The sequence below is a fragment of the Lithobates pipiens genome, unplaced genomic scaffold (genome assembly GCF_037356315.1).
Source record: "Lithobates pipiens isolate NorthernLeopardFrog02 unplaced genomic scaffold, aLitPip1_a1.2 Scaffold_30, whole genome shotgun sequence".
Lineage (NCBI taxonomy): Eukaryota > Metazoa > Chordata > Amphibia > Anura > Ranidae > Lithobates > Lithobates pipiens.
In genome coordinates, this window is record NW_027507791.1 from 159,663,638 (window position 1) to 159,689,598 (window position 25,961).

The window sequence follows — 25,961 nt, forward strand, 5'->3', positions numbered from 1 at the left end:
CAATTTGCATTCTTTTCTTCATAGAGAACGATTATGTAGATAACTTAACTCCTGCTTAAATCTTAATTATATATAAATAATATTTCTAATTCGTTGATTTATGGTTTAACTGATTATTGATTCTGTCTTTTTTTTTTTTTTTCTAGAATATATTCCTTGTACTAGGATACTGACATTCCTGTAGCGCTATCAATTTAAATTCATTATAGGTTATCCCATGCTACCAATCTAGTTTTCCCTAAGGATCTTGCTGCTGTTGAGGCTTTAGACCCCTATTTTTAGCGTGAAAACGTCTAATACACGCCTTCAGTGTGAAAGGGGACTTGTAGAGCATTCAGATGTCTTATGAGGTTAGGCTTACAAAGGTGATAGCTTGCCCCGAAACATGTCTGCATCACTTTGATACATTTAGAACCAGCAGAAGTTTAGATTTTTGCTGGCATACCACTCACTTCTCTGCATTCCGGAGACTGGGTTTCACACTAGTGTGATGCCAGACATTGCATGTGCTTCACACCGCATTGCTGTGCACATCATATGCGATGTCTGTGGGATGCAAATTCAACCATACAAATTTTATGGCTGAAATTGCATCGCATTCACACCAAAAATGGTGCAGGACCCTTTTTTCTACTACACTGTGAACACCCATGCGATCCGATTCCTGTACGATTTCACAGTTCGCACTGCGATCTGCGAAGCGTGAACCGATTTGGTGGCGTCATTAACTTCCCATTGACAACCACAGTGGTTCGCAGATGTCAGTGTGAACCGACTGAGATTCGGGTGCAATGTGGGAACTCGCACAGAAATTGCAGGGTTTCCTGTATCGCAACAGTGTACCCCGAGCCGGAAGGATCCCGCCTGCTGCAAGACTGTTTTTAAGGCCGTTACCTCCGTTGCTGGCCATGATGTCTAGGATGGAATGATTGTAGAAGTGTTCCCCAGATATCTTTACAAGCTAGTGTCCTTTTCGAGCTTTGTGAATGCATTTCATCTCCTTAATTTAAGTTATTAGATCTACTACATTATGTGATGTCCTGTGCTGTATACAGTGCCTTGCGAAAGTATTCGGCCCCCTTGAACTTTTCAACCTTTTGCCACATTTCAGGCTTCAAACATAAAGATATAACATTTTTATTTATTGTGAAGAATCACCAACAAGTGGAGAAGTGGAACGAAATCTATTGGATTTTTGAAACTTTTTTAACTAATAAAAAAATGAAAAGTGGGGCGTGCAAAATTATTCGTCCCCCCTTGCGTTAATACTTTGTAGAGCCACCTTTTGCTGCGATTACAGCTGCAAGTCGCTTGGGGTATGTCTCTATCAGTTTTGCACATCGAGAGACTGAAATTCTTGCCCATTCTTCCTTGCAAAACAGCTCGAGCACAGTGAGGTTGGATGGAGAGCGTTTGTGAACAGCAGTTTTCAGCTCTTTCCACAGATTCTCGATTGGATTCAGGTCTGGACTTTGACTTGGCCATTCTAACACCTGGATACGTTTATTTGTGAACCATTCCTTTGTAGATTTTGCTGTATGTTTGGGATCATTGTCTTGTTGGAAGATAAATCTCCGTCCCAGTTTTAGGTCTTTTGCAGACTCCAACAGGTTTTCATCCAGAATGGTCCTGTATTTGGCTGCATCCATCTTCCCCTCAATTTTAACCATCTTCCCTGTCCCTGCTGAAGAAAAGCAGGCCCAAACCATGATGCTGCCACCACCATGTTTGACAGTGGGGATGGTGTGTTGAGGGTGATGAGCTGTGTTGCTTTTACGCCAAACATATCGTTTTGCATTGTGGGAAAAAAGTTCGATTTTGGTTTCATCTGACCAGAGCACCTTCTTCCACATGTTTGGTGTGTCTCCCAGGTGGCTTGTGGCAAACTTTAGACAAGACTTTTTATGGATATCTTTGAGAAATGGCTTTCTTCTTGCCACTCTTCCATAAAGGCCAGATTTGTGCAGTGTTGTCCTATGGACAGACTCTCCCACCTCAGCTGTAGTTCTCTGCAGTTCATCCAGAGTGATCATGGGCCTCTTGGCTACATCTCTGATCAGTCTTCTCCTTGTCTGAGCTGAAAGTTTAGAGGGAAGGCCAGGTCTTGGTAGATTTGCAGTGGTCTGATACTCCTTCCATTTCAAAATGATCACTTGCACAGTGCTCCTTGGGATGTTTAAAGCTTGGGAAATCTTTTTGTATCCAAATCCGGCTTTAAACTTCTCCACAACAGTATTACGGACCTGCCTGGTGTGTTCCTTGGTCTTCATGATGCTCTCTGCGCTTTCAACAGAACCCTGAGACTATCACAGAGCAGGTGCATTTATACAGAGACTTGATTACACACAGGTGGATTCTATTTATCATCATCAGTCATTTAGGACAACATTGGATCATTCAGAGATCCTCGCTGAACTTCTGGAGTGAGTTTGCTGCACTGAAAGTAAAGGGGCCGAATAATTTTGCACGCACCACTTTTCAGTTTTTTATTTGCTAAAAAAGTTTAAAATATCCAATAGATTTCGTTCCACTTCACAATTGTGTCCCACTTGTTGGTGATTCTTCACAAAAAATTAAAATTTTATATCTTTATGTTTGAAGCCTGAAATGTGGCAAAAGGTTGAAAAGTTCAAGGGGGCTGAATACTTTTGCAAGGCACTGTACTTTATTGTACTAGTAAACCTTAGTTTACAGCGCTAAATATCTAATTCCCCTTTTAATTAGTGATATAGTGCTGCTGTGTTCAGCTACAAATACTTATGCCACATGTGTGTGTTGCTCACAGGTTGTATGAAATCACTATCCTTTTGCATATATGTACTGTATGTTACAATGTATCTGTAGCAACCAATAATTGGTTATATAAACAATTCACTCTTTTTACATATAAAGTGCTGCAGTGCATATACAGTGTATTTCAGTCCCCTATTAATTACGGGCATCCATAAATGATAAAATCAAAAATGTCCAAATAAATGTGTCCATATAAAAATTATTGAAAGTGCCCATTTCCAAAATTCCACTGTATAAAGTGCTCTATGTGTATAAAATTCCTTCAGTGCTTCAAATCCACCACCGTGAAACACCCTCACTCTGGATAACTTACCAGATGAGATATTGCTCTTAAATGAGAGGTCATGGTCAATGCGTTTTTCCCCCCCAAGGGGTTAAGCATCCAGGACTGAACACTCTTACTCAATGTTCACCATTGCCATAGAATTAGAGGCTGAAAAAATTATATACGTAGTACAGCCAAAGCCTGTTTGACTGTACTTCTCCGGTTTAACCACAGGAATGCAGTTTGTTCTGCACTCCTGTGACCCATTTTCAGCAGACAGGAAGCCTGCTGTTGGCTGACATCACAGAGTCGGTCCAGGCTTGGACAAGATCACGACAATGAAGTCAGGATCCGCCCACATGCCTGGACCGGCACTCGATTCAGCGAGCCGCTGAAAGCCTGAACCTGCCGCTTCCGCCCCCATCCACAGCTCAGCGCTCCAGTGACTGACAGCCACCAGCTCTCTGCTCACAGAGCCCTGAGAACGTCGCAAGCAGGTGTGTTTGATCGCTCAGTTCACAGTGTTAGAGCCTTGGTAAGTACAATTTTGCAAAAAACAAAAAAATATATACTTTTCTTAATATCTAATCAGTCATTCCTGGCTACCCTGGCTATTCAATTTAGCCCACAAAGTGGAAAAATGTTTCAGGAGACAAATGCACCTAATAACTTCTAATTCTATGGCAATGAATAACATGGAATGAGAGAGTAAAGCAGGAGTCCTGGATGTTTAACCCCTTGTGGGAAAAGTGCATCGAGACCTTGTTATTAAATGAGAGGTCATGGCTATCTGGGGGTGTTTCACGGTGGTGAATTTGAAGCACTGGAAGGAATTTTATGCACATTGAGCACTGTATACAGTGGAATTTTGGAAATGGACACTTTCAATAATAATTATATGGACACATTTATTTGGACATTTTGATTTGATAATTTAAGGATGCACTTGATGAAAGGAAAAGTCCAGCCTGGACTCGTTTGGCTGAGCTTCTCCTATGGGTCACAGGAGTGCAATTTGTTTTTCACCCTTGTGACCCATTTTCAGCACAGAGAGGTCTGAAGTGCGCTCTCTGCTGATGTCACCAAGATCAATCCAGGCACTGCGTCACCCTGACTTCGGAAGTCTGGATCTGCCAGGGGCCTAGACTGATGGCAGTCTCAGCCTCTCCATGCTCCCCGCTGAGACAGTCGCTCCCCACTCCTCCACAGCTCATCGCTCCAGTGAGCGTGGAGGCGCAGAGAAGGAGAGCTGCTGATTGACAGTCATCAGCTCTCTGCTCGGGGAGCAGTGAGAACTGAGCCATTGGTGGTGTTCAAAGGCTCGGTTCTCAGTGCAGAGACGCCAGGAGACAGATGCAGCATCGGACCGATGCTGCATCCACCTAGGTAAGTATGATTAGGGACCAAACTCATACTTCTTTAATAGGGGACTGATGTATATGCACTGTAGCACTTTATATATAAAAAGAGAGTGATTCCTTTCTATAACTAGAAAGAAATCACTCTCGTTGATACGGATACATTGCAACATACATACAGTATATGCAAAAGGGGGGTAATTTATACAACCTGTGAGCAGCACACACATGCAGCATAGGTATTTGTACCATATCACTAATTAACTACTTGCTGACCGCCGGTCGTCAAATGATGGCCAGGCGGCGCAGCTCTTGTGGCGGGAGGGCGTCATATGACGTCCTCCCATTTAAACAGGGAATGCGTGATCGTGCACGCGCATCCCTGTTCCTTCGGTGGCAGCGTGTCACGGAGACACTGCGCGCCACCAAGGGGGGTGAACAGCCATTGGGTATGGCTGTTTACCACGTGATCGCCCGTGATTACGTTTTTATGTCAGAAACAAAGAAAAAGGCATTTTTTTCACATAAATTTACGTTTTTTTTATTTATAGCACAAAAAATAAAAAACCCACTAGTCATTAAATACCACTAAAAGAAAGCTCTATTTGTGTGGAAAAAGGGATGCAAGTTTCATATGGGTACAGTGTTGCATGACTGAGTAATTGCCATTCAAACTGAGCGCTGAAAGCTGAAAATTGGTCTGGTCAGGAAGGGGGAGTAAGTGCACTGTATTGAGGTGGTTAAAGGGGAATGAGATATTTAGAGCTCTATACCAAGGTTTACTAGCAACATAAACAGTGTGTTTTTGTACAGCAGCTATATTTGGAGTATGGGTAGTGCAGGTATTATTGGTTGAGTTTGGCACACACCTCATTGTACTAAGAGTTCTGCTCCTTTAAAAGGATAGAAGCTTGATATATTATTGTACACTACTAGGGCTTCCACTGCTCATAGGACCATTTACCAAGGGCTTTTATGTCAGGTCCAGCTGTCAGCTTTTCAGTTGGACCTGACTGGAAGCTCCATGCAGCCCCATGTTGATTAATAATGGAATTGTATTGTGTATTGTTTGCCTGTTGCCATAGAGGGGAAAGATTCTTTTATCCCTGGCCCTACAAGATAGACATTTTTGCCACCTGTAAAAGCTGTTGTTGGAAGAGGCTGACAAGCACATTGTGGGAAAGTTTGTTTCTGAGCGTGGGGGTCCTCCTATAAATACATCTTGGGTATTGTGGGAGTATTTTCTTTAGTGTCTTGTCTGATTTTAACGGCTGATTCAGCAAAGCCGCTAAGACCAATTCTAAATTTCAATGATTTAGAGGTGCCTTGATAGGGGGAATAAACAGTGTTACCCCCTAAATAAGCAACAAACCAAGCAAGAGGCCATAGGAAAAGACACCGACAAGGCCTGGATCTGGCTCTTGATAGAAGTCAAGGCCAGCTTAATTTCAGATCCCATATGCAGGAATCAGGAATCTTGCCTATTGACATACTTCCTGGGGTGCCAACCCCGGATCCACACCAAGAAACCTATGCCTTCCAGAGTCTAAAGTAAGTAATTCTGGAAGCCGGCTTCCTGGTATTAGTCAAGTAGACATTTCCAAAGGAGATCACCCACGATCTTTTATAGAGTGGGATTCAACAGTCAAACCTGTTAAACTCCTTGTCCGTGAGGTAGGATGAAATACCGGACCTTGTGCAAGGTCTGGCTATAATGGCATCGACTAAAGGACTCCTACTGCCATCTTTATGATCTTGATAAATTAAGATCTTCTGGGACCTGCTGGGGCCGCCAGAATCGCCTCCTTTTGTTCCTGATTAATCCTGTGGAGAAGGCGCGGAAGTAGCAGAACTGGAGGAAATGCATAGATCAGTGAAAAACTGATCCCCTGGGAAGACTAACGAGTCTGTTCCGCCTGCTAGCGGACCCCTTGTTCGACAAAGTTGTCGACCTTATTAATGAATCTGGATGCGAATAGCTCTATGTCTGGAGTACCCCATCTGACATAGTAGTATGCCTGAAAAATTTGAATTGTCAATAGGCAAGGAGTGTTGTGTTCTTCCCAAGCTAGAACATTATTCACCTCTTTTTGGGCTGCACGACTTCTTGTGCCTCTCCTGGTGGTCGGTGTTAGCCATTGCCGTGGCCCTGTCACATTGAATCCTGTCAGGACAGTCCTGTAGTCTGACAGCCAAGATTCTAGGGCCAGATGTACTACTTGAAACTTCCAAAAAAGTTGATAGGCAAGGTCCTCTAACCTGGACCATCACCCCTGGACAGAATCTTCTTCCAGGGCTGCGCCCCAGCCTAGAAGGCTGGCATCTGTTAACACCTTCCAGGACAAAGATTTTCCCTCCTGCTGGATAACAACCACCAATTTAGGCTCTGACCTATGTCAGGAGCCAAGAGTATTGGCTTCTAATAGGCTAGGTCTGTTACACCTTGAGCCTTTAACCTGGCTAAAGGAGGTGCCAGAATTTTTCAGAACACTCCTAGTGCTGTGGCCGAATGGCAGTGGCAAAACTGAAAAAAAAAAAAATTTATATTTCAAACAGCAGAAATTTGTGGTAGGCGGGAAACTTTGGCACATGGAGATATACAACTGCACTCCTTGCAGGATGTACAGAGCCGATCGAATTATGAAAGGATCGGATGTTTAAGTGCCGATTTAGATCTCTGAGATCTAGAATGGGTCTTACCTCTCTGTTTGGCTCTGGAACCCTAAAAGGTTTGATTCAAACCCCCTGTTCCACAGAGGGAATCTCTGATATCACCGACTGGGATAACAGCTGATCCAGAGGCCAGAAAGAGAGACATCTTTTTTTTCCTGGAATCTTAGGAGCATTCTCTGAGGAGATGGAAACTCCTGCATAAAGACTGCCGCATCAGCAGCCCCAAGGACCCCACAGGCAGCACCCAAACAGGGACCCGAACACCGGAACCTCAGCTTGAAAGCCGACTGAGCCATCTGGGCTCTTGGAACTCTAGATGTAACCTAGAGAAAAAAAAAAAAAAAAAAAAAAAAAATCGCAGAAATCCCTCTGCTCTTAACATTGTTCCTGCCAGACCTTGAGAATCGCAGGACCTTTCCCCTCACATAAACGAGTCGGGGTGCTCCTTCATGAGAAGGCCTTAGCATTCTGCATTATGGGCTCTCTGCCCCCAGATCCTGGTGCTGCCCTTGGGAACTTTCTCCTGAACCTGATGAATGAGACCGTCGAGACTGCCTAAAGGCAGATGCCCCAGGCATAAGAGAGGCTGCACGATTAAAGGAGACATGTTTAACCTCCTTTTACTGGTAAAGAGAGCTTTACCGCTTTTGGATGTACTTATCCACTCTAAATAGCCGTACCCCAGGAAGGGACTGACTGGCTAAGGGTTTTCACCTGGTGCTTCGGCTGATCAAGATTTCAGCCACGGACCTCTGCAAGAATTCACTAGCCCAAGTATAAGCCATAAGGCTTAAACGATCGAGTCCTTCATAGCATCTGTGTGAGACAGTGCATCAATACAGTGCGTCAAATACACCAGCCCCTTGCCGGGCCTGCTGATCAGGCAGAACTTTCAGGTATCTCACACCTGTTCCTTAACCCTTTGGAGTCCGCAGTTTCCAATGCATTAGCGTGACTCAAAATGTGCTCCACCAAAATAGTGGCACAGACGTTAAAGTGTTAATGGACTGAGATACTCCAATTGCAGTAAGAACTGCAAAAGACATCCTGTCTTTAAAAGGAAAATCCAACCTTAACTTGCTGGATCCCTTAACATCAGAGCATTATCTACTGGACATGTGAGACTCTGCTCACTGAGGTGATTGCAGCATTAATAGCTTCATAAAAATGTTTCCATTCAGAATACATAAGCTACGCATGAATAGGAAAAAACATCCCCAGGTGGGGGAGGTTCAAATGAACCTTAGAGGTAGATACCTCAAGAGCCTGTGCTGCAGGCAACAAAAGGGTTAAGTAAGGGAGTAGACAAACACCTGACTTGTGCGGCTACTCCCTCCCTGTTAAGATCCTTCGAAGAGGAAAGATGAGTATCTTCCAATACTTGGGAAGATATACCTGATCCCCAGCCTCCTGCACCTCAACAAAGGGGCCTTGAGGACTAGATGGGAATCTGCTATGTTTAGTCCTACTATGGAGAGACATCATAGCAATAATCTTTTAAATGGTAGAAGAAAAAATAGGATTTTTGTACTCACCGTAAAATCCTTTTCTCTGTATATCACCGACCGACACTCCTCTCTGTAACTACATGGGTTGTGTAGCCTGCCATTAGGAGAAACTAAGCAAAATTGTTACACAATACACATAACTTTAATCCTGCCCCGGGGGGGGCGGGCCCCGTGCTATCAACCCTTCTCCTGCTGGTAGCAGCTTCAGTACGTCAACAAGCAGTATAACGTAGAAAAAAGGAGGGATAGGAGCTGTGTTGGTCGGTGAATTACAGAGAAAATGATTTTACGGTGAGTACAAAAATCCTATTTTCTCTTATATTCACTGACCGACACAGCTCCTCTCTGTAACTACATGGAACGTCCCCATGCAGTGCCAAACAAGGGGTGGGAAAAAACAGCAATAAAAACTTCATCCACCGTGGCAAGTGGGAATTCGTGAAACTAAATCCACAAAAAAACAGCAGTATGTGGAAACTCCACCACAAAACCGGGCATCCTCAACAGGAGTGTTCCCCCAGACCGCAACCTTGCAGAAGTAATGTAACAGTGCAATAAAGAAACAGTACTGTGTTTTGATCGAAAAACCAGGGAAAAAACTCAATAGCAACTACATGGCCACCTGCAAAACTTTGCGGCCAAAACCAGCATCAGCTGATGCACTGACGTCTACCTTGTAAAACTTGGTAAACGTATGGACAGACGACCAGGTTGCTGCCTTACACACCTGAGTGACAGGCGCTTGGTGTCGGAAGGCCCAAGATGTTCCGATTGCTCTTGTAGAGTGGGCCGTGACTGGAAAGGGAGGCACCTGCCCCTTCAAGGCGTAGGCTTGGACTACAATCTGTCTAATACACCTGGAAATGGTGGCAGACGAGACCGCCATACCCTTCTTAAGACCAGCCACCGAACCAGACAGTGAGTCTGACTTCCGAAAGGAAGCTGTGACAGACAAGTACACCTTCAGAGCCCTAACCACATCGAGCGCGTGAAGGGTCACCTCTTTGGGGTGCTTCGGCTTAGGACACAACGATGGTAATACAATGTCCTCATTGATATGAAATGCCGAGACCACTTTCGGTAGAAAGGACGGTTGTGGACGCAACACCACCTTATCCCTGTGGATGATCAGATAAGGCAACTTGCAGGACAAGGCCGCCAGTTCCGAAACCCTCCTGGCCGATGTGATGGCCACTAGAAAGATCACCTTCTGTGAAAGGGTCAACAGAGGAATCTCCCTGATATTCTCCAATGGCGGCTTCTGAAGCGCCGACAACACCAGGTTCAAATCCCACGGAGGCAACAGAGGACGCACCGGAGGGACTACATGGCGCACCCCTTGAACAAAAGTACTCACTAGTGAGTGAGACGCTAGGGGTCATTGAAAAAAAAGACAGCCAAAGCTGAAATTTGCCCCTTGATGGTGCTCAACGCCAACCTCTGGTCTACAGCTTGCTGAAGAAACAGCAGGATCCTGGATATAGAGAAGAAGCGCGGATGCCACCTTTTCTCCTCACACATGGAGATATTGGCCTTCCAAGTACGATGGTATATCTTCCTGGAAGAAGATTTCTGCGCTCTCAGCATAGTTGGAATCACCGAGTCCGACAGACCTCGGTTCCTCAATACCTGGCTTTCAACAGCAAGGCCATTAAAGCCAGCGATGGTAAAGCAGGGTGAAAGATTGGAACTTGAGATAGGAGGTCGTCTCGCAACGGCAGCCACCAGGGAGCGTCTGCCACCAGGCGCACCAGGCCTGCCGAGGCCAATCTGGGGCAATCAGGATTACCGGAATCCCCTCAGCCTCCACTCTGCGAAGCAGACGTGGCAACAGTTTCAGCGGAGGAAAGGCGTAGATCAGCTGGTACTGATCCTACGGAGCCACCAGTGCGTCTGATGCGTCTGCCCACGGATCTCTTTCTCACGAATCTCGGGACCTTCCTATTGAGCCGGGGGGGCAAATAGATCCACATCTGGTGTGCCCCATTTCAGGCCCAGCAGCCTGAATACCTCCGGATGCAATGCCCATTCTCCTGGGTCCAGCATCTCTCAAATCCGACAGTCCGCCTGCCAATTTTCCACCCCCGGGATGTAAATGGCTGACAGGGCCGGAACGTGTCTCTCTGCCCACCGGAGTATGTGAGCGACCTCCCGAGCAGCGGCGGAGCTTCTTGTTCCCCCTTGGTGATTTATGTATGCCACAGCCATGGCGTTGTCTGACTGTATCCTGGTTGGACGCCCTTGAAGACACATCGACCACGTGCGGAGGCACAGCCTGATCGCTCTCAATTCAAGCAGATTGATCGGCAACTTGGATTCTTCCATCGACCAGAGGCCCTGACCCGACTGAATCCCCATCACTCCCCCCCAGCCGGCCAGACTGGCGCCCGTAGTGACCACCATCCATTTTAGAGGAAGCAACGATTTTCCGTCCGGAATCACCGGGGACCTCAACCACCAGATCAGGGAGTCCCTGACTGGCTGGCTCACCTGGATCTGCCGATCCAGGGACAACCGAGAGTTGTCCATTTTGCCAAGATCTCCTTCTGCAGGACTCTGGTGTGGAACTGGGCATAAGGTACTGCCTCGAAAGAGGCTACCATGAGCCCCAGCACTCACATGCAAAAGTGGAGTGATGACCACTTGCGCTTCATTAGTAGTTTGAGCGCAGATCTGAGAATCTGCAATTTGTCTGAGGCGAGAAAGATCCTCGCTTCCCTAGAATCCAATAGTAAACCCAGGTACTCCAGACGCTGGGTCAGCACAACCACAGACTTCTTTAGGTTCAACAGCCACCCAAATTCTTGCAGAATCTGCATGGTGATCGCCACATCCTCCTCTAATTCTGAGGCGGAAGAAGCTCTCAGGAGGAAATCGTCTAGGTAACCCATGATCGCGATCCCGCGTTGTCGCAGCAACGCCAATACTGGAGCCAGTACTTTGGTACAGACTCGGGGGACTGATGCCAGGCCAAAGAGAAGAGCCACAAACTGGTAATGGGCTTCCCCGACTGCCAAATGCAGAAATTTTTGATGCCGAAGGCATATGGGTATGTGCAGGCACGCATCCTGGATGTCCAAAGACGCGAGGGAGTCCCCTTGATGGAGTGCATCTGATTCCATTCTGAACCTCTGCACTTTTACAAAGTGATTGAGGGCTTTCAAGATTGGACGTACCCCTTCCTTCTTGGGAACCACAAACAGATTTGAGTAGAACCCCTGGAAGCGTTCCGAGTCCGGAACTGGTACAATCACCCCCTGATTCAGCAAGTCCCTTACTGCCCCCTAGCAGGGCCTCCCGGCGAACCGGGGACGTGGGTATGCTGGAGGAGAAGAATCTGTTTGGCGGCCAAGAGAGAAACTCTATCTTGTAACCTGCGGAAATCAGATCGCAGACCCATTGGTCTGATAACCAGGAGGTCCAACGGGCTGCGAACTCCCGAAGATGACCCCCCCCACCCGAGACACAGGTGGGGGCAAACCTTCATGCGGTAGCACTTTTGTTTGAAGGCTTGCAGTTCCAGGGATGCTTCTGACCATCCATGGACGTCCTGTCGGGCTGGGGTCGTTTTGCTGAAGCACCAGGCGGACAAAAAAGCTGCTTGTGAGAGGAAAAGGAGGGCCCTTGCCTGCGGCGTGGCTCCTTAGCCTTCCTGGCCTGTGGGAGTAGTGTACTCTTACCGTGGCGTTTTTAATAATGTCATCCAACGAGGCTCCAAAGAGCCATTCGCCAAGGAAGGGAAGATCCGTCAGGGCATTCTTGGATGCCTGGTCAGCAGACCAGCATTTCAGCCAAATAAGGCGCCTCAGCACCTTGGCTGAAACTGAGTCCCTGGATAGCAGAGGGAGAGTAACCAGGGCAGCGTCACAAACGTACTTAAGGCCATGCACTAGTTGGTCTGCTAGCTCAACCCATGCGGAGGCATGCTGCTCTCCCAATTCGTGGTGCAAAAGTTTTTCCCACTCAGTCAGTGTCTGTGACACCAGTGCGGATGCCAGTACAGGTCGCACGGCTGACCCCACAACAGTAAACAAGGAACGAGCCACTGCTTAGGCCTTCCTGTCCGTGGGATCCTTGAATGCAGGAGTCGCCTCAACCGGAATCGTGGTTACCTTATTTAACCTAGATACTGGGGGGTCCACGACTGGAGGAGCCGACCACTTTCTGAGAAGGCTTTTCTCAAAGGGGTAACACACCGCCAAGTTTTTGGGGACCGAAAAGGTCCATTGCGGGCGACCCCATTCCCTGTAGATGAATTTGTCAAAATAAGTCAAATACGGGAACACCTTGGGTGAACATGCTGGCTTGTGGGACCCAAAAGGGACCGGTAAATCAGCAGAGGAATCCGCTGGCTCCTGAATCTTCAGGGTATCACGCACAGCTTTGATAAGTGCTCCCACAAGCGTCTTGTCGCGCCCGGACCCGGACGGGGAATCATCCTCACTGTCCGAATGGTCCTGGTCAGCCACATCTGATAGGTCAGAGCAGGAGTCTCCAGTCGCAGCAGCGCCCGAGTATGCATCAGAGCTCTCAATAGATGACGGGGGGGGGGGGGGGGGGCAGGGGCCTCTTATGTGCACCTTTCCTGCCACGTGCCGCCTCTATCTTAGCAACATAGGAGTCAAGGAACGCCGTCAGGGTGTCCATGTGCACCGCACTAACCGCAGGTGACCCGGTTGCTATAGCCTGGATTTCGGGGGAAGAAACACCAGTTTCTGAAGCCATGCTGACCCTATCCTGTCTGCCACCTGCAAGGGGACTTAGATACAGTGAAAGTCCCACCCTCCTGCTGCTGCCACGTTCACTTAGCGCTAGACTCACCACCCTGGGGCGTTATGTGAATGCCAACAATAGTGCCTGTAGTCCCTAGGAGGTCCCCAGATGCAGAGAGGAGAAAAAAAACTGTGTCAGCAGCAGCAGCTCTAACAGCGGTGCAACGATCTGCAGAACAGCTTCAACGTTCAGCACAGAGCCATCCAGTGTGCCACACACACAGTGGATACAGGAAGTAACAAGAGAAAGCACATGTCATGCTGTCACAAGAGACCAGCGGTGAAGAAAGCATTCAGGCTTCTGCTGATTCCAGCGTCAGAATGGTGAGTGCTCAATACAGCCTCCCGTGCTGACACAGACATGACATGACAACACAATACATGGAAGGAGAGATTCCTGAGAAAATCTCCCCTACCTTATCCTTGCAGCAGGGTTTTATCAGAGATAAAAACCCAATCTTCACCCTTCACGATAGGCTCCGAGACCTTAAAAGGAAACCTTCAGGAAACACTCAGGTTGACCCACAATCCTGGACCTGCGACAGCACCCTGTCAGTAAACTTTTATTGGCCTTACTAACAAGAAGTACTGGATCCCAGGGCCCAGCTCTCAAAGCATTTGCAAGCAAAATCTTATGTCTTCAGATTACGAGGCCCGGGTACCATTCATTTAGTCCATTACGGAGACATCAGAACAGATCCGATCAGGATGGCTGGCTCTCATCAAGGATTACTGCCCGTGGAGCTCAGTACAACACATCCTTACTCGTGCCCAACACCTTAGACACTGGCAAAAAAACTGAGGACTCCCAGTAATAGGAGGGGTTACATGGGGGAAGTACACACCTTAAGGGGAGTGCCAGTGTCCAGCACCTGATACGCTGATATAAACCATATAGTTATTACTATGGCTCTGTGTCCCATGATGTAAGAAAAGAAAAAAAGACACAATACAAAATAAGAGCTGATATCTTGCACAAGTACACTTGTCACATATGTTATCGAATGCCCATGCCGCCTCCAATATGTGGGCAGGACTAGAAGGCTCCTCTGTCAGAATCAGAGAACACAATGTTAAGGAATCTAATGTACATAATGATAATCAGCAAAATGTCTATTTGCTTATGTGTATACATGTTCCTATGCTCCTTACTTATTATGTAGTATACAGATTGACTTCTCCGTTCGGAGTTAAGATGGCGTCTATACCCTACATCCCCCACGTTAGAAGAATGCATTTGAGATAAGGGAACCAGCTTCAACCGAACTTCAAGCATCAAGTTTCTTCATTTCTCTTGTATTGTAACCAATGAGATGTACCAATTAGACTGACATAGCAATGACGTATCTTTCTGTATAAAATATCAACCCCGCCCACCAATAAATCAGAAGTTAGAAGTAGCCTGAACTGAACGTGTCTCAGAGAGTGTTTACTTCTAATGTGCATGCACATTTATACTTTTTAATTAGAAAGAGCAGCAGATAACCTAGAACTAATTTGTAGTTCTTATCCATTTCAACAATATACAAAAGGGCTTTATGAAACATAGCCTGTCCAGACACTTGCGAGAGGTTCACAGAAAAGATCCTTCAATGATGACTTTTTATGGCATTGATATAATAAAAGGGTCATTGGCGAGGGCACAAAATAATAAAAGTTTAAAAAAATAAAACAAAATTGATCTTTTTGCTGAATTGAAGGCCTAAATATAGATACAGAGCTCATTTGCTTTATTTAGAAGGAATTAATTTAAACACGCCAAACTATTTGACATACACCAATAAACTCCATTTATTAAGAAACCTTCCCTTAAGTTTCCAATTTCTTCTTTTCTCGTACATGTTTTACACATATCTCCCATTTTTGTAAATAAATTACACTTTTCTACAATGTAAAGTAGTGAGTGTTTAGCTTGTATAACAGTGTACATTTGCTATCCCCTCAAAATAACAAAAAAATTAAGTACACCCTTTAACAGATCCCCGTCGCACTCCGCTTGAGTGCTTCCGTCAGTACACTGCTTCCTCAAGTCTGAATATAGATATCAGATATTACAGCTCATGTGTTGCAATTAAAAGCCAGGTGAGACTAGCTCAGGTACACAGCTTGAACATGGAACCTTTATTGGAACAAACTCACCCAAAATATATACACCAGGAATACATCCCCCCCCCCCTTCTGATCATATTACCTTAGCAATACAAACTAACCAGAAACAGAATTAACATAGCTAATTAACTAGTCTCTTAAAGCAGCCGAGGTGACTCCATGCCCACCTAGCTATTGTGATTAATCAGGATTTCATTACAGGTCAGACTTGTCACCGAGCTTCACACAGTAGATTATACATTATCATAAGCAGAAACACAGCAAACCTTTAAACAATAGCAGATGACCTCATTACAATTAACAATACAAACAGCGATCTCCCCCCTCCTCAACTTTGTAGGCAACAGACTATAATAGTAGTAGACTGTATGGCCGGCTCCTACACAGTTCTAGAGGCCTGTGATCAGCTCTTTCAATAAAAATTTGAGTTCAGAATCAAACCAGTAATAGTATATATATTTATAAATCTCCTGGGAGATATTGTGAATAAATACTGCTCCATTTTAAGTAACCACCTCCTCATTGTCCATTAAACAGCTATCCATCATTTTCCTCAGTCACCCTGTGCCCCTAATGGACACAGGGTGACTTAGACATAGGAGGTGCATGGGGAACCTCTCCAAGGGAATCTGGGTTCCATGGGTCCCCCCACTCACAGTGACTCCCATCACACACCCATAAGTGAAAATGTCCAAATTGAGCCCAAAGTGTCAATATTTAGCAACATTACAGAGCTGGTGGTTGTTAGAGACCTTGCACTCCTCCATCTTTCGTTTGAGGATGCCCTGCAGATGCTCAATAGGGTTTAGTTCTGGAGACATGCTTGGCCAGTCCATCACCATCACCCTGAGCTTCTTTAGGGAGGCAGTGGTAGTCTTGGATGTGTGTTTGGGGTCATTATATTGGAATACTGCCCCATGGCCCAGTCAACTGTGGGTATAGGATTGTGTATATGGGTTTAATTTCCCCTTTCCCTCTTATAGGTTAAACTAGATGGACTTGTGTCTTTTTTCTGATTCAGTGTTTTCTCCAAGTCCCCTGGAGCTACAAAGTGCTGAATCTATATTTTTTTTTTGTCAGAAGTCAGACACTTTCACTATAGTGTCCAGGCATTTCTCTAGGGCTATTGAGATAAATGGAGGAGAGTCTTCTGCCTGATAAATCAGCCATTGACAGGTAATATACTGGGCAAGTATAGAAAAGGATGGATTCTATAAAGTACCATCAAACAAAAATGTCCCATGGTCAGAAAATAAGTTACATATTACAATAGGCTGCATATTCCAACAAGACAAAAACCTCATAATCAACCACTGAATAATTTCAGGAAATACATATTAAAGCAATTGTCTTTACTAATATAAAATAAAAAAGGTGGTTTATACTTGCCTACTCTGCTCTGGGTTAACACTATTGCGAACTGGATGCGGGTTTCCTCCACATCCAAATCGCACGTCAGGAGCCTGTGACTGTCTCTCAATAGAGTCGGTTCACACAGCTCCAGGACGGCTTTGGAGCAAGTTGCACAGGTGTACTGTGTGTCTTCTGGTACATTTCAGGTCTGAATTCAGCCAAAAACTCGGACTGAAATCGGACCCGAAACATTGAATTCGGGACACTGGACTCCTGCTGTGAGCCACTTCGCACGGAGATGTGAACTCAGCCTAATAGTATCCAAAGGCTGCCACAGCTCTAAGCAAGGCCTGTGCAAGCAGGGATAGAAGACCTGCAGCTGGACACAGTGCTGGATCAATATAGGACTCAGGTAAGTGTTAGGGAGAGGGTGGGGGAAACTAGTACTGGAAGATAAAACATTAAAAACCTTTAGAGATTAAAACCACTGTAAGGTTTTGGAAGGCCTTCACAATCCCCAAACAATAATATTGTCTTCTGCTAAATTTTATATCTCCAGTGCACAGAAGCATCGTAAGAATATTTGTAAACTTAAGGCTTCATTCACACCTGAGCATTTCAAAGTTGCACGTTTTTACTGTGATTTTACCAGGATTGTTCTGCTTTTTTTTTTATTGCGATTTTGTTCAGGTCACCAATGTAAAAGGCGGAAAAATGCCTGTAATCTGCCCCAAAGAAGCTCATGTTCTTTTTGAGCTTACTTAGGGCATTTTTCAGGCGTTTTGCTTCAGGTGACAAAATGCTCAGATGTGAACAAGTGTCATTGAAATTAATGCGATTTTGCTGGGTGGGGGCGTTTTTCAGGCATTTTTTTCTGGCGTTTTACGAGCTGAAAACGCTCAGGTGTGAATGCGGCCTATAATATTTGTCAAGCAAAAGGAATCAATAAGATAGTATTAGTATAACCAGACAGATTGTGGTGAGGTGGACTTAAAAGAAACAAAAGAAACAAAAAAAAAAACAGTTGGCCCAGAAGCAAAAAGGCATGCATTATAATGCAAGGTCCACTTACAATTGTCTGGGTTCCCTCCCCATGTAAAAATAATCTGCTATCTGTAAAAGAAAATAATTTTTGTTTTACATGCTTTACCCTGGTCTTCCACATTTCTGGACATGGCATGTTTTTAAAAGTTTAAAAAGATACTCCAGCACATTGCAAGAGCACCTTTGGGCTGCGCTGTATTTTGTTGGAAGTAGTATGACATAACCCTTACCTAGCCACTTGAGTGGGAAAACAAAGTTAACCACTTGCTGACCATCCCATATAAAACTTACTGCTACAGGATGGCCGCGATGCACAGAATCACGTATATATACGCAATTCTAAACGTCTGGGTTTCAGAGAGCGTGCTGCTGGCGGCTCGCTCCCGCTGTGATGTTACACAGTGGGAGCTGATCAGTGGGCCCCATGGGCTGGATGTCCGCTGGCACACGCTGACAATTCTGTACACAGGCAGAAAGGTAGCCTGCCTATTTAAACAAGGCAGATTGCCATTCTGACAGTACAGAAGACATGGATGTGTTTCTGTGATCCATGCTTTCCACTGGTAAAAGCATCTCCCCCACTATACTGAATCACATATTGAGCACACAGTTCACCCTTTGTGTGACCCTGATGTTAACCCCTTCCATGCCAGTGTTATTAGTACAGTGACAGTGCATATTTTTAGCACTGATAACTGAGTTAGTGTAACTATTTCCCAAAAAGGTGTCGAAAGTCTCAGTTAGGTGTCCAATTTGTCTGCTGCAATATCGCAGTTGCCGATTGCCACCATTACTAGTGAAAAATAAATGAAATAAAAATGGGATTGTTTTTACCAAAAATATGCAGAGGAAGTCATATTGGCCTAAACTGATCTAAAGGAATTTTATTTTCATTTTTTATTGGATGTGTTTTAGAGCAGAAAGTAAAAAAATTTTTTTTTCAAAATCGTCATCTTTCGGTTTATAACTAAACATCCCCCCTCCAAAAAAAACACAGAGGTGATCAAATCCCACCAAAAGAAAGCTCGATTTGTGGGGAAAAAAAGGGACTTGAAAATTTTAATTGGGTAAAGCATCGTACAACTGTGCAATTGTCAGTTAAAGTAACGCACTGCTATATTGCAAAAAATGGCCTGGTCAGGAAGGGGGGTAAATCTTCCAGAGCTAAAGTGGTTAAGAAAAGTATAAAAATCTAACTCAACAGGTACATTGTGGACATACTAGAAGCAGGCAATTTTTATAGAAGCAGGGGCTCAGACAATAAAAGCAGACCTTGCATAATTTTTTTTTACATTTTCAATGTGATGAAAGTACAACATTCAGATTACTTCTAGAAAAACGTCCTTGTATGTATTCCACCTGTGTGTCTAGCGGATACCTAGATTTCAGCTTTTATTTAATGTTCGACCTCTTTGGTGATGTCAATGGCCTTAAGTGTGCTCGCAACTGCCTTAGAAGTTTCCAATTAATGTATTCCCTGAAGCTATTCTTTAAATAAAAATAAGTTACATTAAGAAATGCATGCAAATTCAATCGTGTAAAAGAAGAATATATACCTTATATAACATATTGCATTTTTCTAGGTGAACGTTGTGCAAGTTTCGCCAGCTAAGTCGAAGTCTTCCATTTATCCACTGAAGGTATCGAACATCTAGGTCTTGGTTTGTGCATTTCATAAGACCTTTTGCTTCTTTAAAGTCCATGTTTTTAGGACACTAAAAAATAAATAAATTAAAAAAAAAAGTTATTTTTGTCTTCTGCTATAGATAAAAGGGTGTGCAGTGGCGCTTGGGAAGCGACATGGAAATGCGGTTGACAGAAAGCTTGGGCTACGAATTATTAAAAGAACTATCAAATATAACAATGAACCATAAAATATGGTGGCCAATGGCAACTGGCGAAAGGAACACCAGGTTTAAAAATGTCCAAAACAATGACCATAAGAATGAATAATTCATACATAAGAAAAACGGACATAAAAAAAGTAAACCATAAAACAATAAAAGGATTAGAAAGTATATGGTGAAAAAAGTCAGTAAAGAATTTAAGTAAAGGGTGTGCAACCAACTGGCAGGGAGGAAGTAGCTCTGTGAAAAAGAAAACTGGGAGACACAGCAACACTCATCTGAGAGTAGTATTATTAGTAATTGGTAAGAGAAGTTCATAATTGAATCCAATTAAAAAGTGGCAACTCACAAGAAGTAAAATGAATGATTTCATGTTGCATGGGCTGGCCTCTCTGTACAATCCCGATCCTAGTAGCTGGCGGGTCAGGGCTCCAGTGGAGACTCATCCCCTCTGGTGGTTTCCAGGGCTCAGAGATTCACTGCCTGGGGAAGGAGCACACATGCTCCAAACGCAAGCCTGATGGCCCTTCACAGAACACCCCCCCCCCCCCCACTATTGACATCACAGCTGACAAGGACATGACTCTCGGATTCTCTCAGAGCCCTGGAAGCCACCAGAGTGGATGAGCCTCCACCAGCGAACCAACCCGCCAGCTACCAGGGACAGGATTGTACAAAGTCCAGCCCATGTGACATACCATCATTCATTTTACTTCTTGTGAGTTCCCACTTTTTTAATTGCATTAAATGATGAACTTTACTAACACTACTACTCAGATGAGCGCTGCTGTGTCTCCCTGCTTCTCTTCTACTACAATAAGCTTTACAGTGCATTTTGCCCCCACCCATGTGCTCTCCAACCCTGCCAATGCTCTCCACCTCCCATAATGCTCTCCAGTCCCCCGTGCTTTCTCCACTGTTCTTTCTGGCCCCCACTGGTGCTCTCAAGCTCTCCCCCTACTCTTTGTACCCCCCCAGTACTCTCCAGCCCCCGTGCTCTCCAACCCTGTTTTTCTGCCCCCCCCCAGTGCTCTTCGCCACCCCACACTCTTAGCCCCCTCAGTGCTCTCAGCCTACCATGCTCTCCACCCCTGTTCTTTTTGGCCCACCCAGTACTCTCAAGTTCCCCCCCAGCGCTCTCTGCTCCCCACCCCTGTGATCTCCACTACCCCCTGCTCTTTGCCCCCACCCATGTGTTCTCCAAACCCGCCAGTACTCTCTGCTCCTCCTTCTCTCCAGCACCCACCCAGTGCTCTCCACTTCCCCAGGACCACTGACTGGGGCCGGAAAATGGGGAAGGCTGAAGGTGCAGGTGGCCAGGGACCACTTCATCTCACAGCAAACAGATCCTCTGGAAGGAGCACCGTCCCCATCCAAAACGAGAACAGACCCTGCCTGCTGCTGCCCATCATGGATATCCTGCTGGTATGCAAGGTACCGTACCGAGCATCAACAACACACCTTCCCACAGACAAGCACTGCAGACTGGGACATGGGGCAAAGGAGGGGCTGCATTCATTGGCACAGTGAGTCTGTATTCATGGGCACAGTGAGATTGCATTCATGGCACAGTAAAGCTGCATTTGATGGGCACAGTGAGGCTACAATAATGGGCACAGTGAGGCCGCAATAATGGGCACAATGAGGCCGCAATGGTGGGCACAGTGAGGCCGCAATGGTGGGCACAGTGAGGCCGCAATGGTGGGCACAGTGAGGCCGCATTCAAGAGCAGAGTAAAGCTGCATTTGGTGGGCACCCACCCCCCTTACCTTAGTGTATTATTTCTGTGGAAGGTGGTCCCCCCCATGTTCTGAGTTCCTGGGGTCCCCCTTGATTGTCTACTTACCACTTTTAACTGGAATTTGCATACATATATATCCCTATGCGATTTCATATCTATATATATATATATATATATATATATATATATATATATATATATATATATATATATATATATATAATACACTCTTCGTCAAATGTGCTTTAAAATGTATGTTTTCCCTTTCATTCAATTTTTTCCAGGGCTGGTTTTTATTCCCAGTCCGGCCCTGCTGATGACTAAAGATATTTTTTCCACAGTAAATTCTTGGATATAGTCCCTTATAATCCACTCCAATAAATTTACCAGTGATTGATGTTAGGTTAACTAGTTCCCAGGGATTTGTCTCTGTCCTTTTTTGAATATTGGTACCACATTGACTTTTCTCCAATCAGCAGGTACCAATCCTGTCAGTATGCTGTTAACAAAGATTAGGAACAATGGTCTGGCTACAACCTGACCAAGTTCTGAGGACTCTCGGTTGTAAGCCATCTGGTCCTGGTGATTTATTTCTATTAAGTTTATCTAGTCTTTCCTTCCCTCAGGCTTCTGTTAGCCACTAGGGTATGCCCTGCTATATGTCACCAACAGTACTTCCGCGGTTGATGTAACCCTCCTTTTCCTGTGTAAAAACTGAGAAGGCGACGGCATTTAGTACAGTTGACTTCTCTGTCATCCGTAAACATCCTTCCTTCCTCATCTTTTATGTGGGAAATGTGCTCTGATCTTGCCTTTTTCCACTGTTAATGTATCTAAAAAATTACACTTACCGGTACACTTCTTATTGCATTCCTTGCAGTGCTTGAATGCTGCTGTGACCCATCCCTTTTTTATTGCTTAAAGGCCAGTTGTTTCCTCTTTTTTTTTTTTAAACATATTTTTATTGGGAAAAAAAAAGTTTTTGACAATACATATCAGTCGACCAGTAAGACAGTATCATGGTAGAGAAATGTATAAGAGAGAATATAAAACAGAAGAAGGGGAGTATTGCCTCCCTACGACCCGAAGGGTCACGATATCATGCGGTTTAGTCTTTAATAAAGAGGAAAAAGAAAAAAGAAGAAGAGAAGAGGGGGAGAAAGAGAAGAAAAGAAAGAAGAGATAGAGGAGAGAGGGGGGGGAAGAAGGGATGAGGAACGGTACCCAGGGAGGCGAGGACCCCCTCATAATCACATTAAGGAAGGGTAGCAAAAAAGAAGTTACTGGGCGGGCATATCACCCCTACCTGAGAAGAGAAACAACAGCAAAAAAGAAAGAAACAGTAACAGCTAAACACAAGACCCCTACATGTAGGACAGAAGAAGAGCACTAATACTAGTACAAGCAAAAAACATGAGTCCTGGAAGGGTTATGGAGATGCAGAGGGAGGAGTAGAGGGTTGCATGTCCTCCGGTGCAGACGAGATAGGGTCGAATATATCCTGTGGTAGTTGGTCCAACAAGAGAGCAGAGTCCTGTGAAGGAGAAGAGCTGGTGTGGGAGGACGTCAGCTTGAGTCTCCCCAATGCGTTGCCGACATTGTGGCGTAGGTACCAGCTTGTATAGCGAAAGGGGTAAACAAGGGAATTGATCTCCTCTGAGTTAAAGGATTGCTCGATAAAATCCCTCCATCTGGCAAAGAAGCGAGGAGTGGAGACGAAGTGGGACGAGATAACATCAAGTCGTTCTATGTGGAACAGCGAGAGGAGGGTTTGTTTAACGCCCGTTAGACTCGGTGGAGTCGTGGAAATCCAGCAATTCATAATAGTCCTGCGAGCTGCCAACAGGCATATGTGAGTCCAATGAGTAAGGGTAGCCGGACAAGGAGACTCTAGCGACAAGGGTGGAGGGTTACAGCTGAACAGGCAGGTCAGCGGGTCCTTAGGTACAGGTGTCTTGGTAATGTGCAGGATATAGCCCAAGACTGAGTCCCAAAATGTCGATATTAAGGAGCAGTCCCAGAAACGGTGCAGTAGGGTGGGGCGCTCCATGGAGCACCATGGACATTTGGCTTGTGAGGGATCCTCCGTGTTGGTGCGGAAGGGGTAGTAAGCTCTATGGGTGATCTTAAATTGAGTTTCCCTCCATTTCTCCGAGATAACAAGTTTGTGAACAAGTCTGTATCCTTGCAGGATTCTTTCCGGTAGGTTCATGTCATTGAATATAGAGGCACATTGCTTAAAAGGGGCAATGTGGTACTTGTCCGCCTGGTAGCTGATTAGGTGGGAGTAGAGGGTAGAGATAGAGTAATCACCTTGTTGAAGCACAGCATCCAGTTGCGACTTTCGGAGGCAATCCGGGCATAATCCTCCTATCGTTTTCAGGTAACTCAATAGTTGGTGGTGATGAAACACATGGTGAGAAGGAAGTGAGAATTCCTGAGACAGGGTTTGGAAGGATTTGAGTGTTCCACGCCCAGGCTCGTAGAGGGAGGCCACTTTGAGTAGACCCCGTTTCCCCCAGTGATCAAAGATCGAGTGAATGGTAGAGGGTGGAAACATAGGGTTGCCTTGGATGGGTAGATGAGAGGAGATGTTAGCAGGTAATCCTAAGAGCCTCCTAATTTCCCTCCAAGCCACCACTGTGTCCCGAATAAGGATGTTGTATTTAAGATGATTCGGTAGAGCGTGAATGTTGGAATGAAGAACCGCAGAAAGCGCTCATGGATGTACCAACGCCTTCTCAAGGTTATGATTGGAGTATCTTGATTTACCCGCTATCCAGTCAAGGCCCTGTCTCAATAGGCACGAGAGATTATAGAAACGGAGATTGGGCAGGCCTGCACCCCCGTCAGACTTCGGAAGGCATAGTTTCTGGAGAGCAATGCGAGGTTTCTTATTGGCCCAGAGAAAAATGGACAGGGCTCTGTGTATCCTCTGCACATCAGAGTGTTTAAGAAGAAGTGGGATGGTTTGCATCGGGTAGAGTAGTCTCGCAAAGGAGACCATCTTGAAGAGATGACATCTTCCAAAGAGTGATAACGGCAGGCCTGTATCTTAACATCAACATTTATAAGGGAAATGGGCCTATACGAACCTGGGTATAAGGGGTCTTTGCCATGTTTGGTGATCAACTTAATGTGGGCCTGTGAACCTGTAGGGGGGTAGGACCCACCGTCCCAGAGGGCGGTGAACACTTTGGAGAGAGTAGCGGGTATAAAATCTCAGGTAATTTTATAGAATTCAGCAGAGTACCCATCGGGGCCTGGTGCTTTAGAAGGGGACATCAATTTTATCGTAGACCTAATGTCATCCAGGGTGATGGGGGCATTGATAGCGGCTAATTGTAGTCCGGTCAATTGTGGTAAGCTTACCCTTGAAAGTAGCTGGTCAGCGACTGAGTGGTCTATGGGGTCTTCCGCATAGAGGGATGTGTAGTAGTCGGTCAATAGTTTGCTAATCGTCTTAGGGGAGGTAACAATGGATCCATCGGTGTGTTTCAGGGCATGGATATGGGTGGGCCTTTTGAAGCCCGCACATAGCCGGGATAGAAGCTTGCCCGCATTATTGCCATATTTGTGAAGTCGCATGGTCAAAAAGGAGGAGGCAATCTGCTCCTGCCTTTCCGCCCAAAGGTCAAAGTTCTGCTTGGCTAATTGCCAGGCAGTGACGTTAGCCTGCGTGCGATTGCGAAGGAGATCACGATGCATGGAGCGAAGTCTTTCGCTGGCTTGTAAATAGTGTTGCTTTGAGTGTCTCTTATATTGTGTCACATAAGCTATGATTCTGCCTCGGAGGAAGGCTTTTCCAGCCTCCCAGAAGAGATTCGGAGTGGTGATATGTTCACCATTCGTTTCTGCATATTCGGTCCAACTAGTAAGTAGCATCTGTTTGAAATCTTCGTTATCTGCCAGATAGGAGGGGAAGCGCCATACGGGCGAAGATGAGGGAGGTTTCACATTTAGTAGGCTAACCGTCACAGGGCAGTGATTGGAGATGGCCATGTCTTTGATGTCGGGATCGCTCACCAACGGCAAGAGAGCCGGGGACGCAAAGACATAGTCAAGACGCGAAAAAGACTTGTGGGGGGGTGAATAGAAAGTGAATTCACGTTCCGTAGGATGGGACAAGCGCCAGGCATCAGTGAAGTTCAGTGAGGATAACGTACGGGCAAGGGGGGTGGCGTCAGTGTCAGTGAGGGCCGAGGGTGTAGGGGTACGGGAGTCTCGGTAGGTTCTATCCTCAGAAGGGCACATAACAGAGTTGAAGTCCCCACCTATCAGGTGGAGGGCTTCAGACGCTTGGGAGATCCAGGCTCCCAGTTCCTGGAAAAACGACGAGTCGGGGGAGTTGGGCGCATATATGTTAGTTATAGCAATGTCCTTAGAAGCCAGGGTAAGGTGCACGTTACGGGTGGTATACTGCAGGCGTTTATGAAGCAGAATAACCACCCCCGCCTTGCGACCTGCGGCCGGGGAACCCAGAACTTCGCCCACCCAA

The 25,961-nt window shown here is 45.6% G+C and overlaps 1 protein-coding gene across 2 annotated transcripts in view; it reads right to left on the bottom strand.

The window, feature by feature from the left end:
* TEDC1 (tubulin epsilon and delta complex 1) overlaps window positions 1-25,961 on the bottom strand; it is a 427,923-nt gene that overhangs the window by 138,749 nt on the left and 263,213 nt on the right. For both annotated transcript variants that reach the window (XM_077465033.1, XM_077465034.1), the window contains one exon: window positions 19,432-19,590. In XM_077465033.1, coding sequence (XP_077321159.1) covers window positions 19,432-19,590 — 159 coding nt within the window. The remainder of the gene's footprint in view (window positions 1-19,431; window positions 19,591-25,961) is intronic.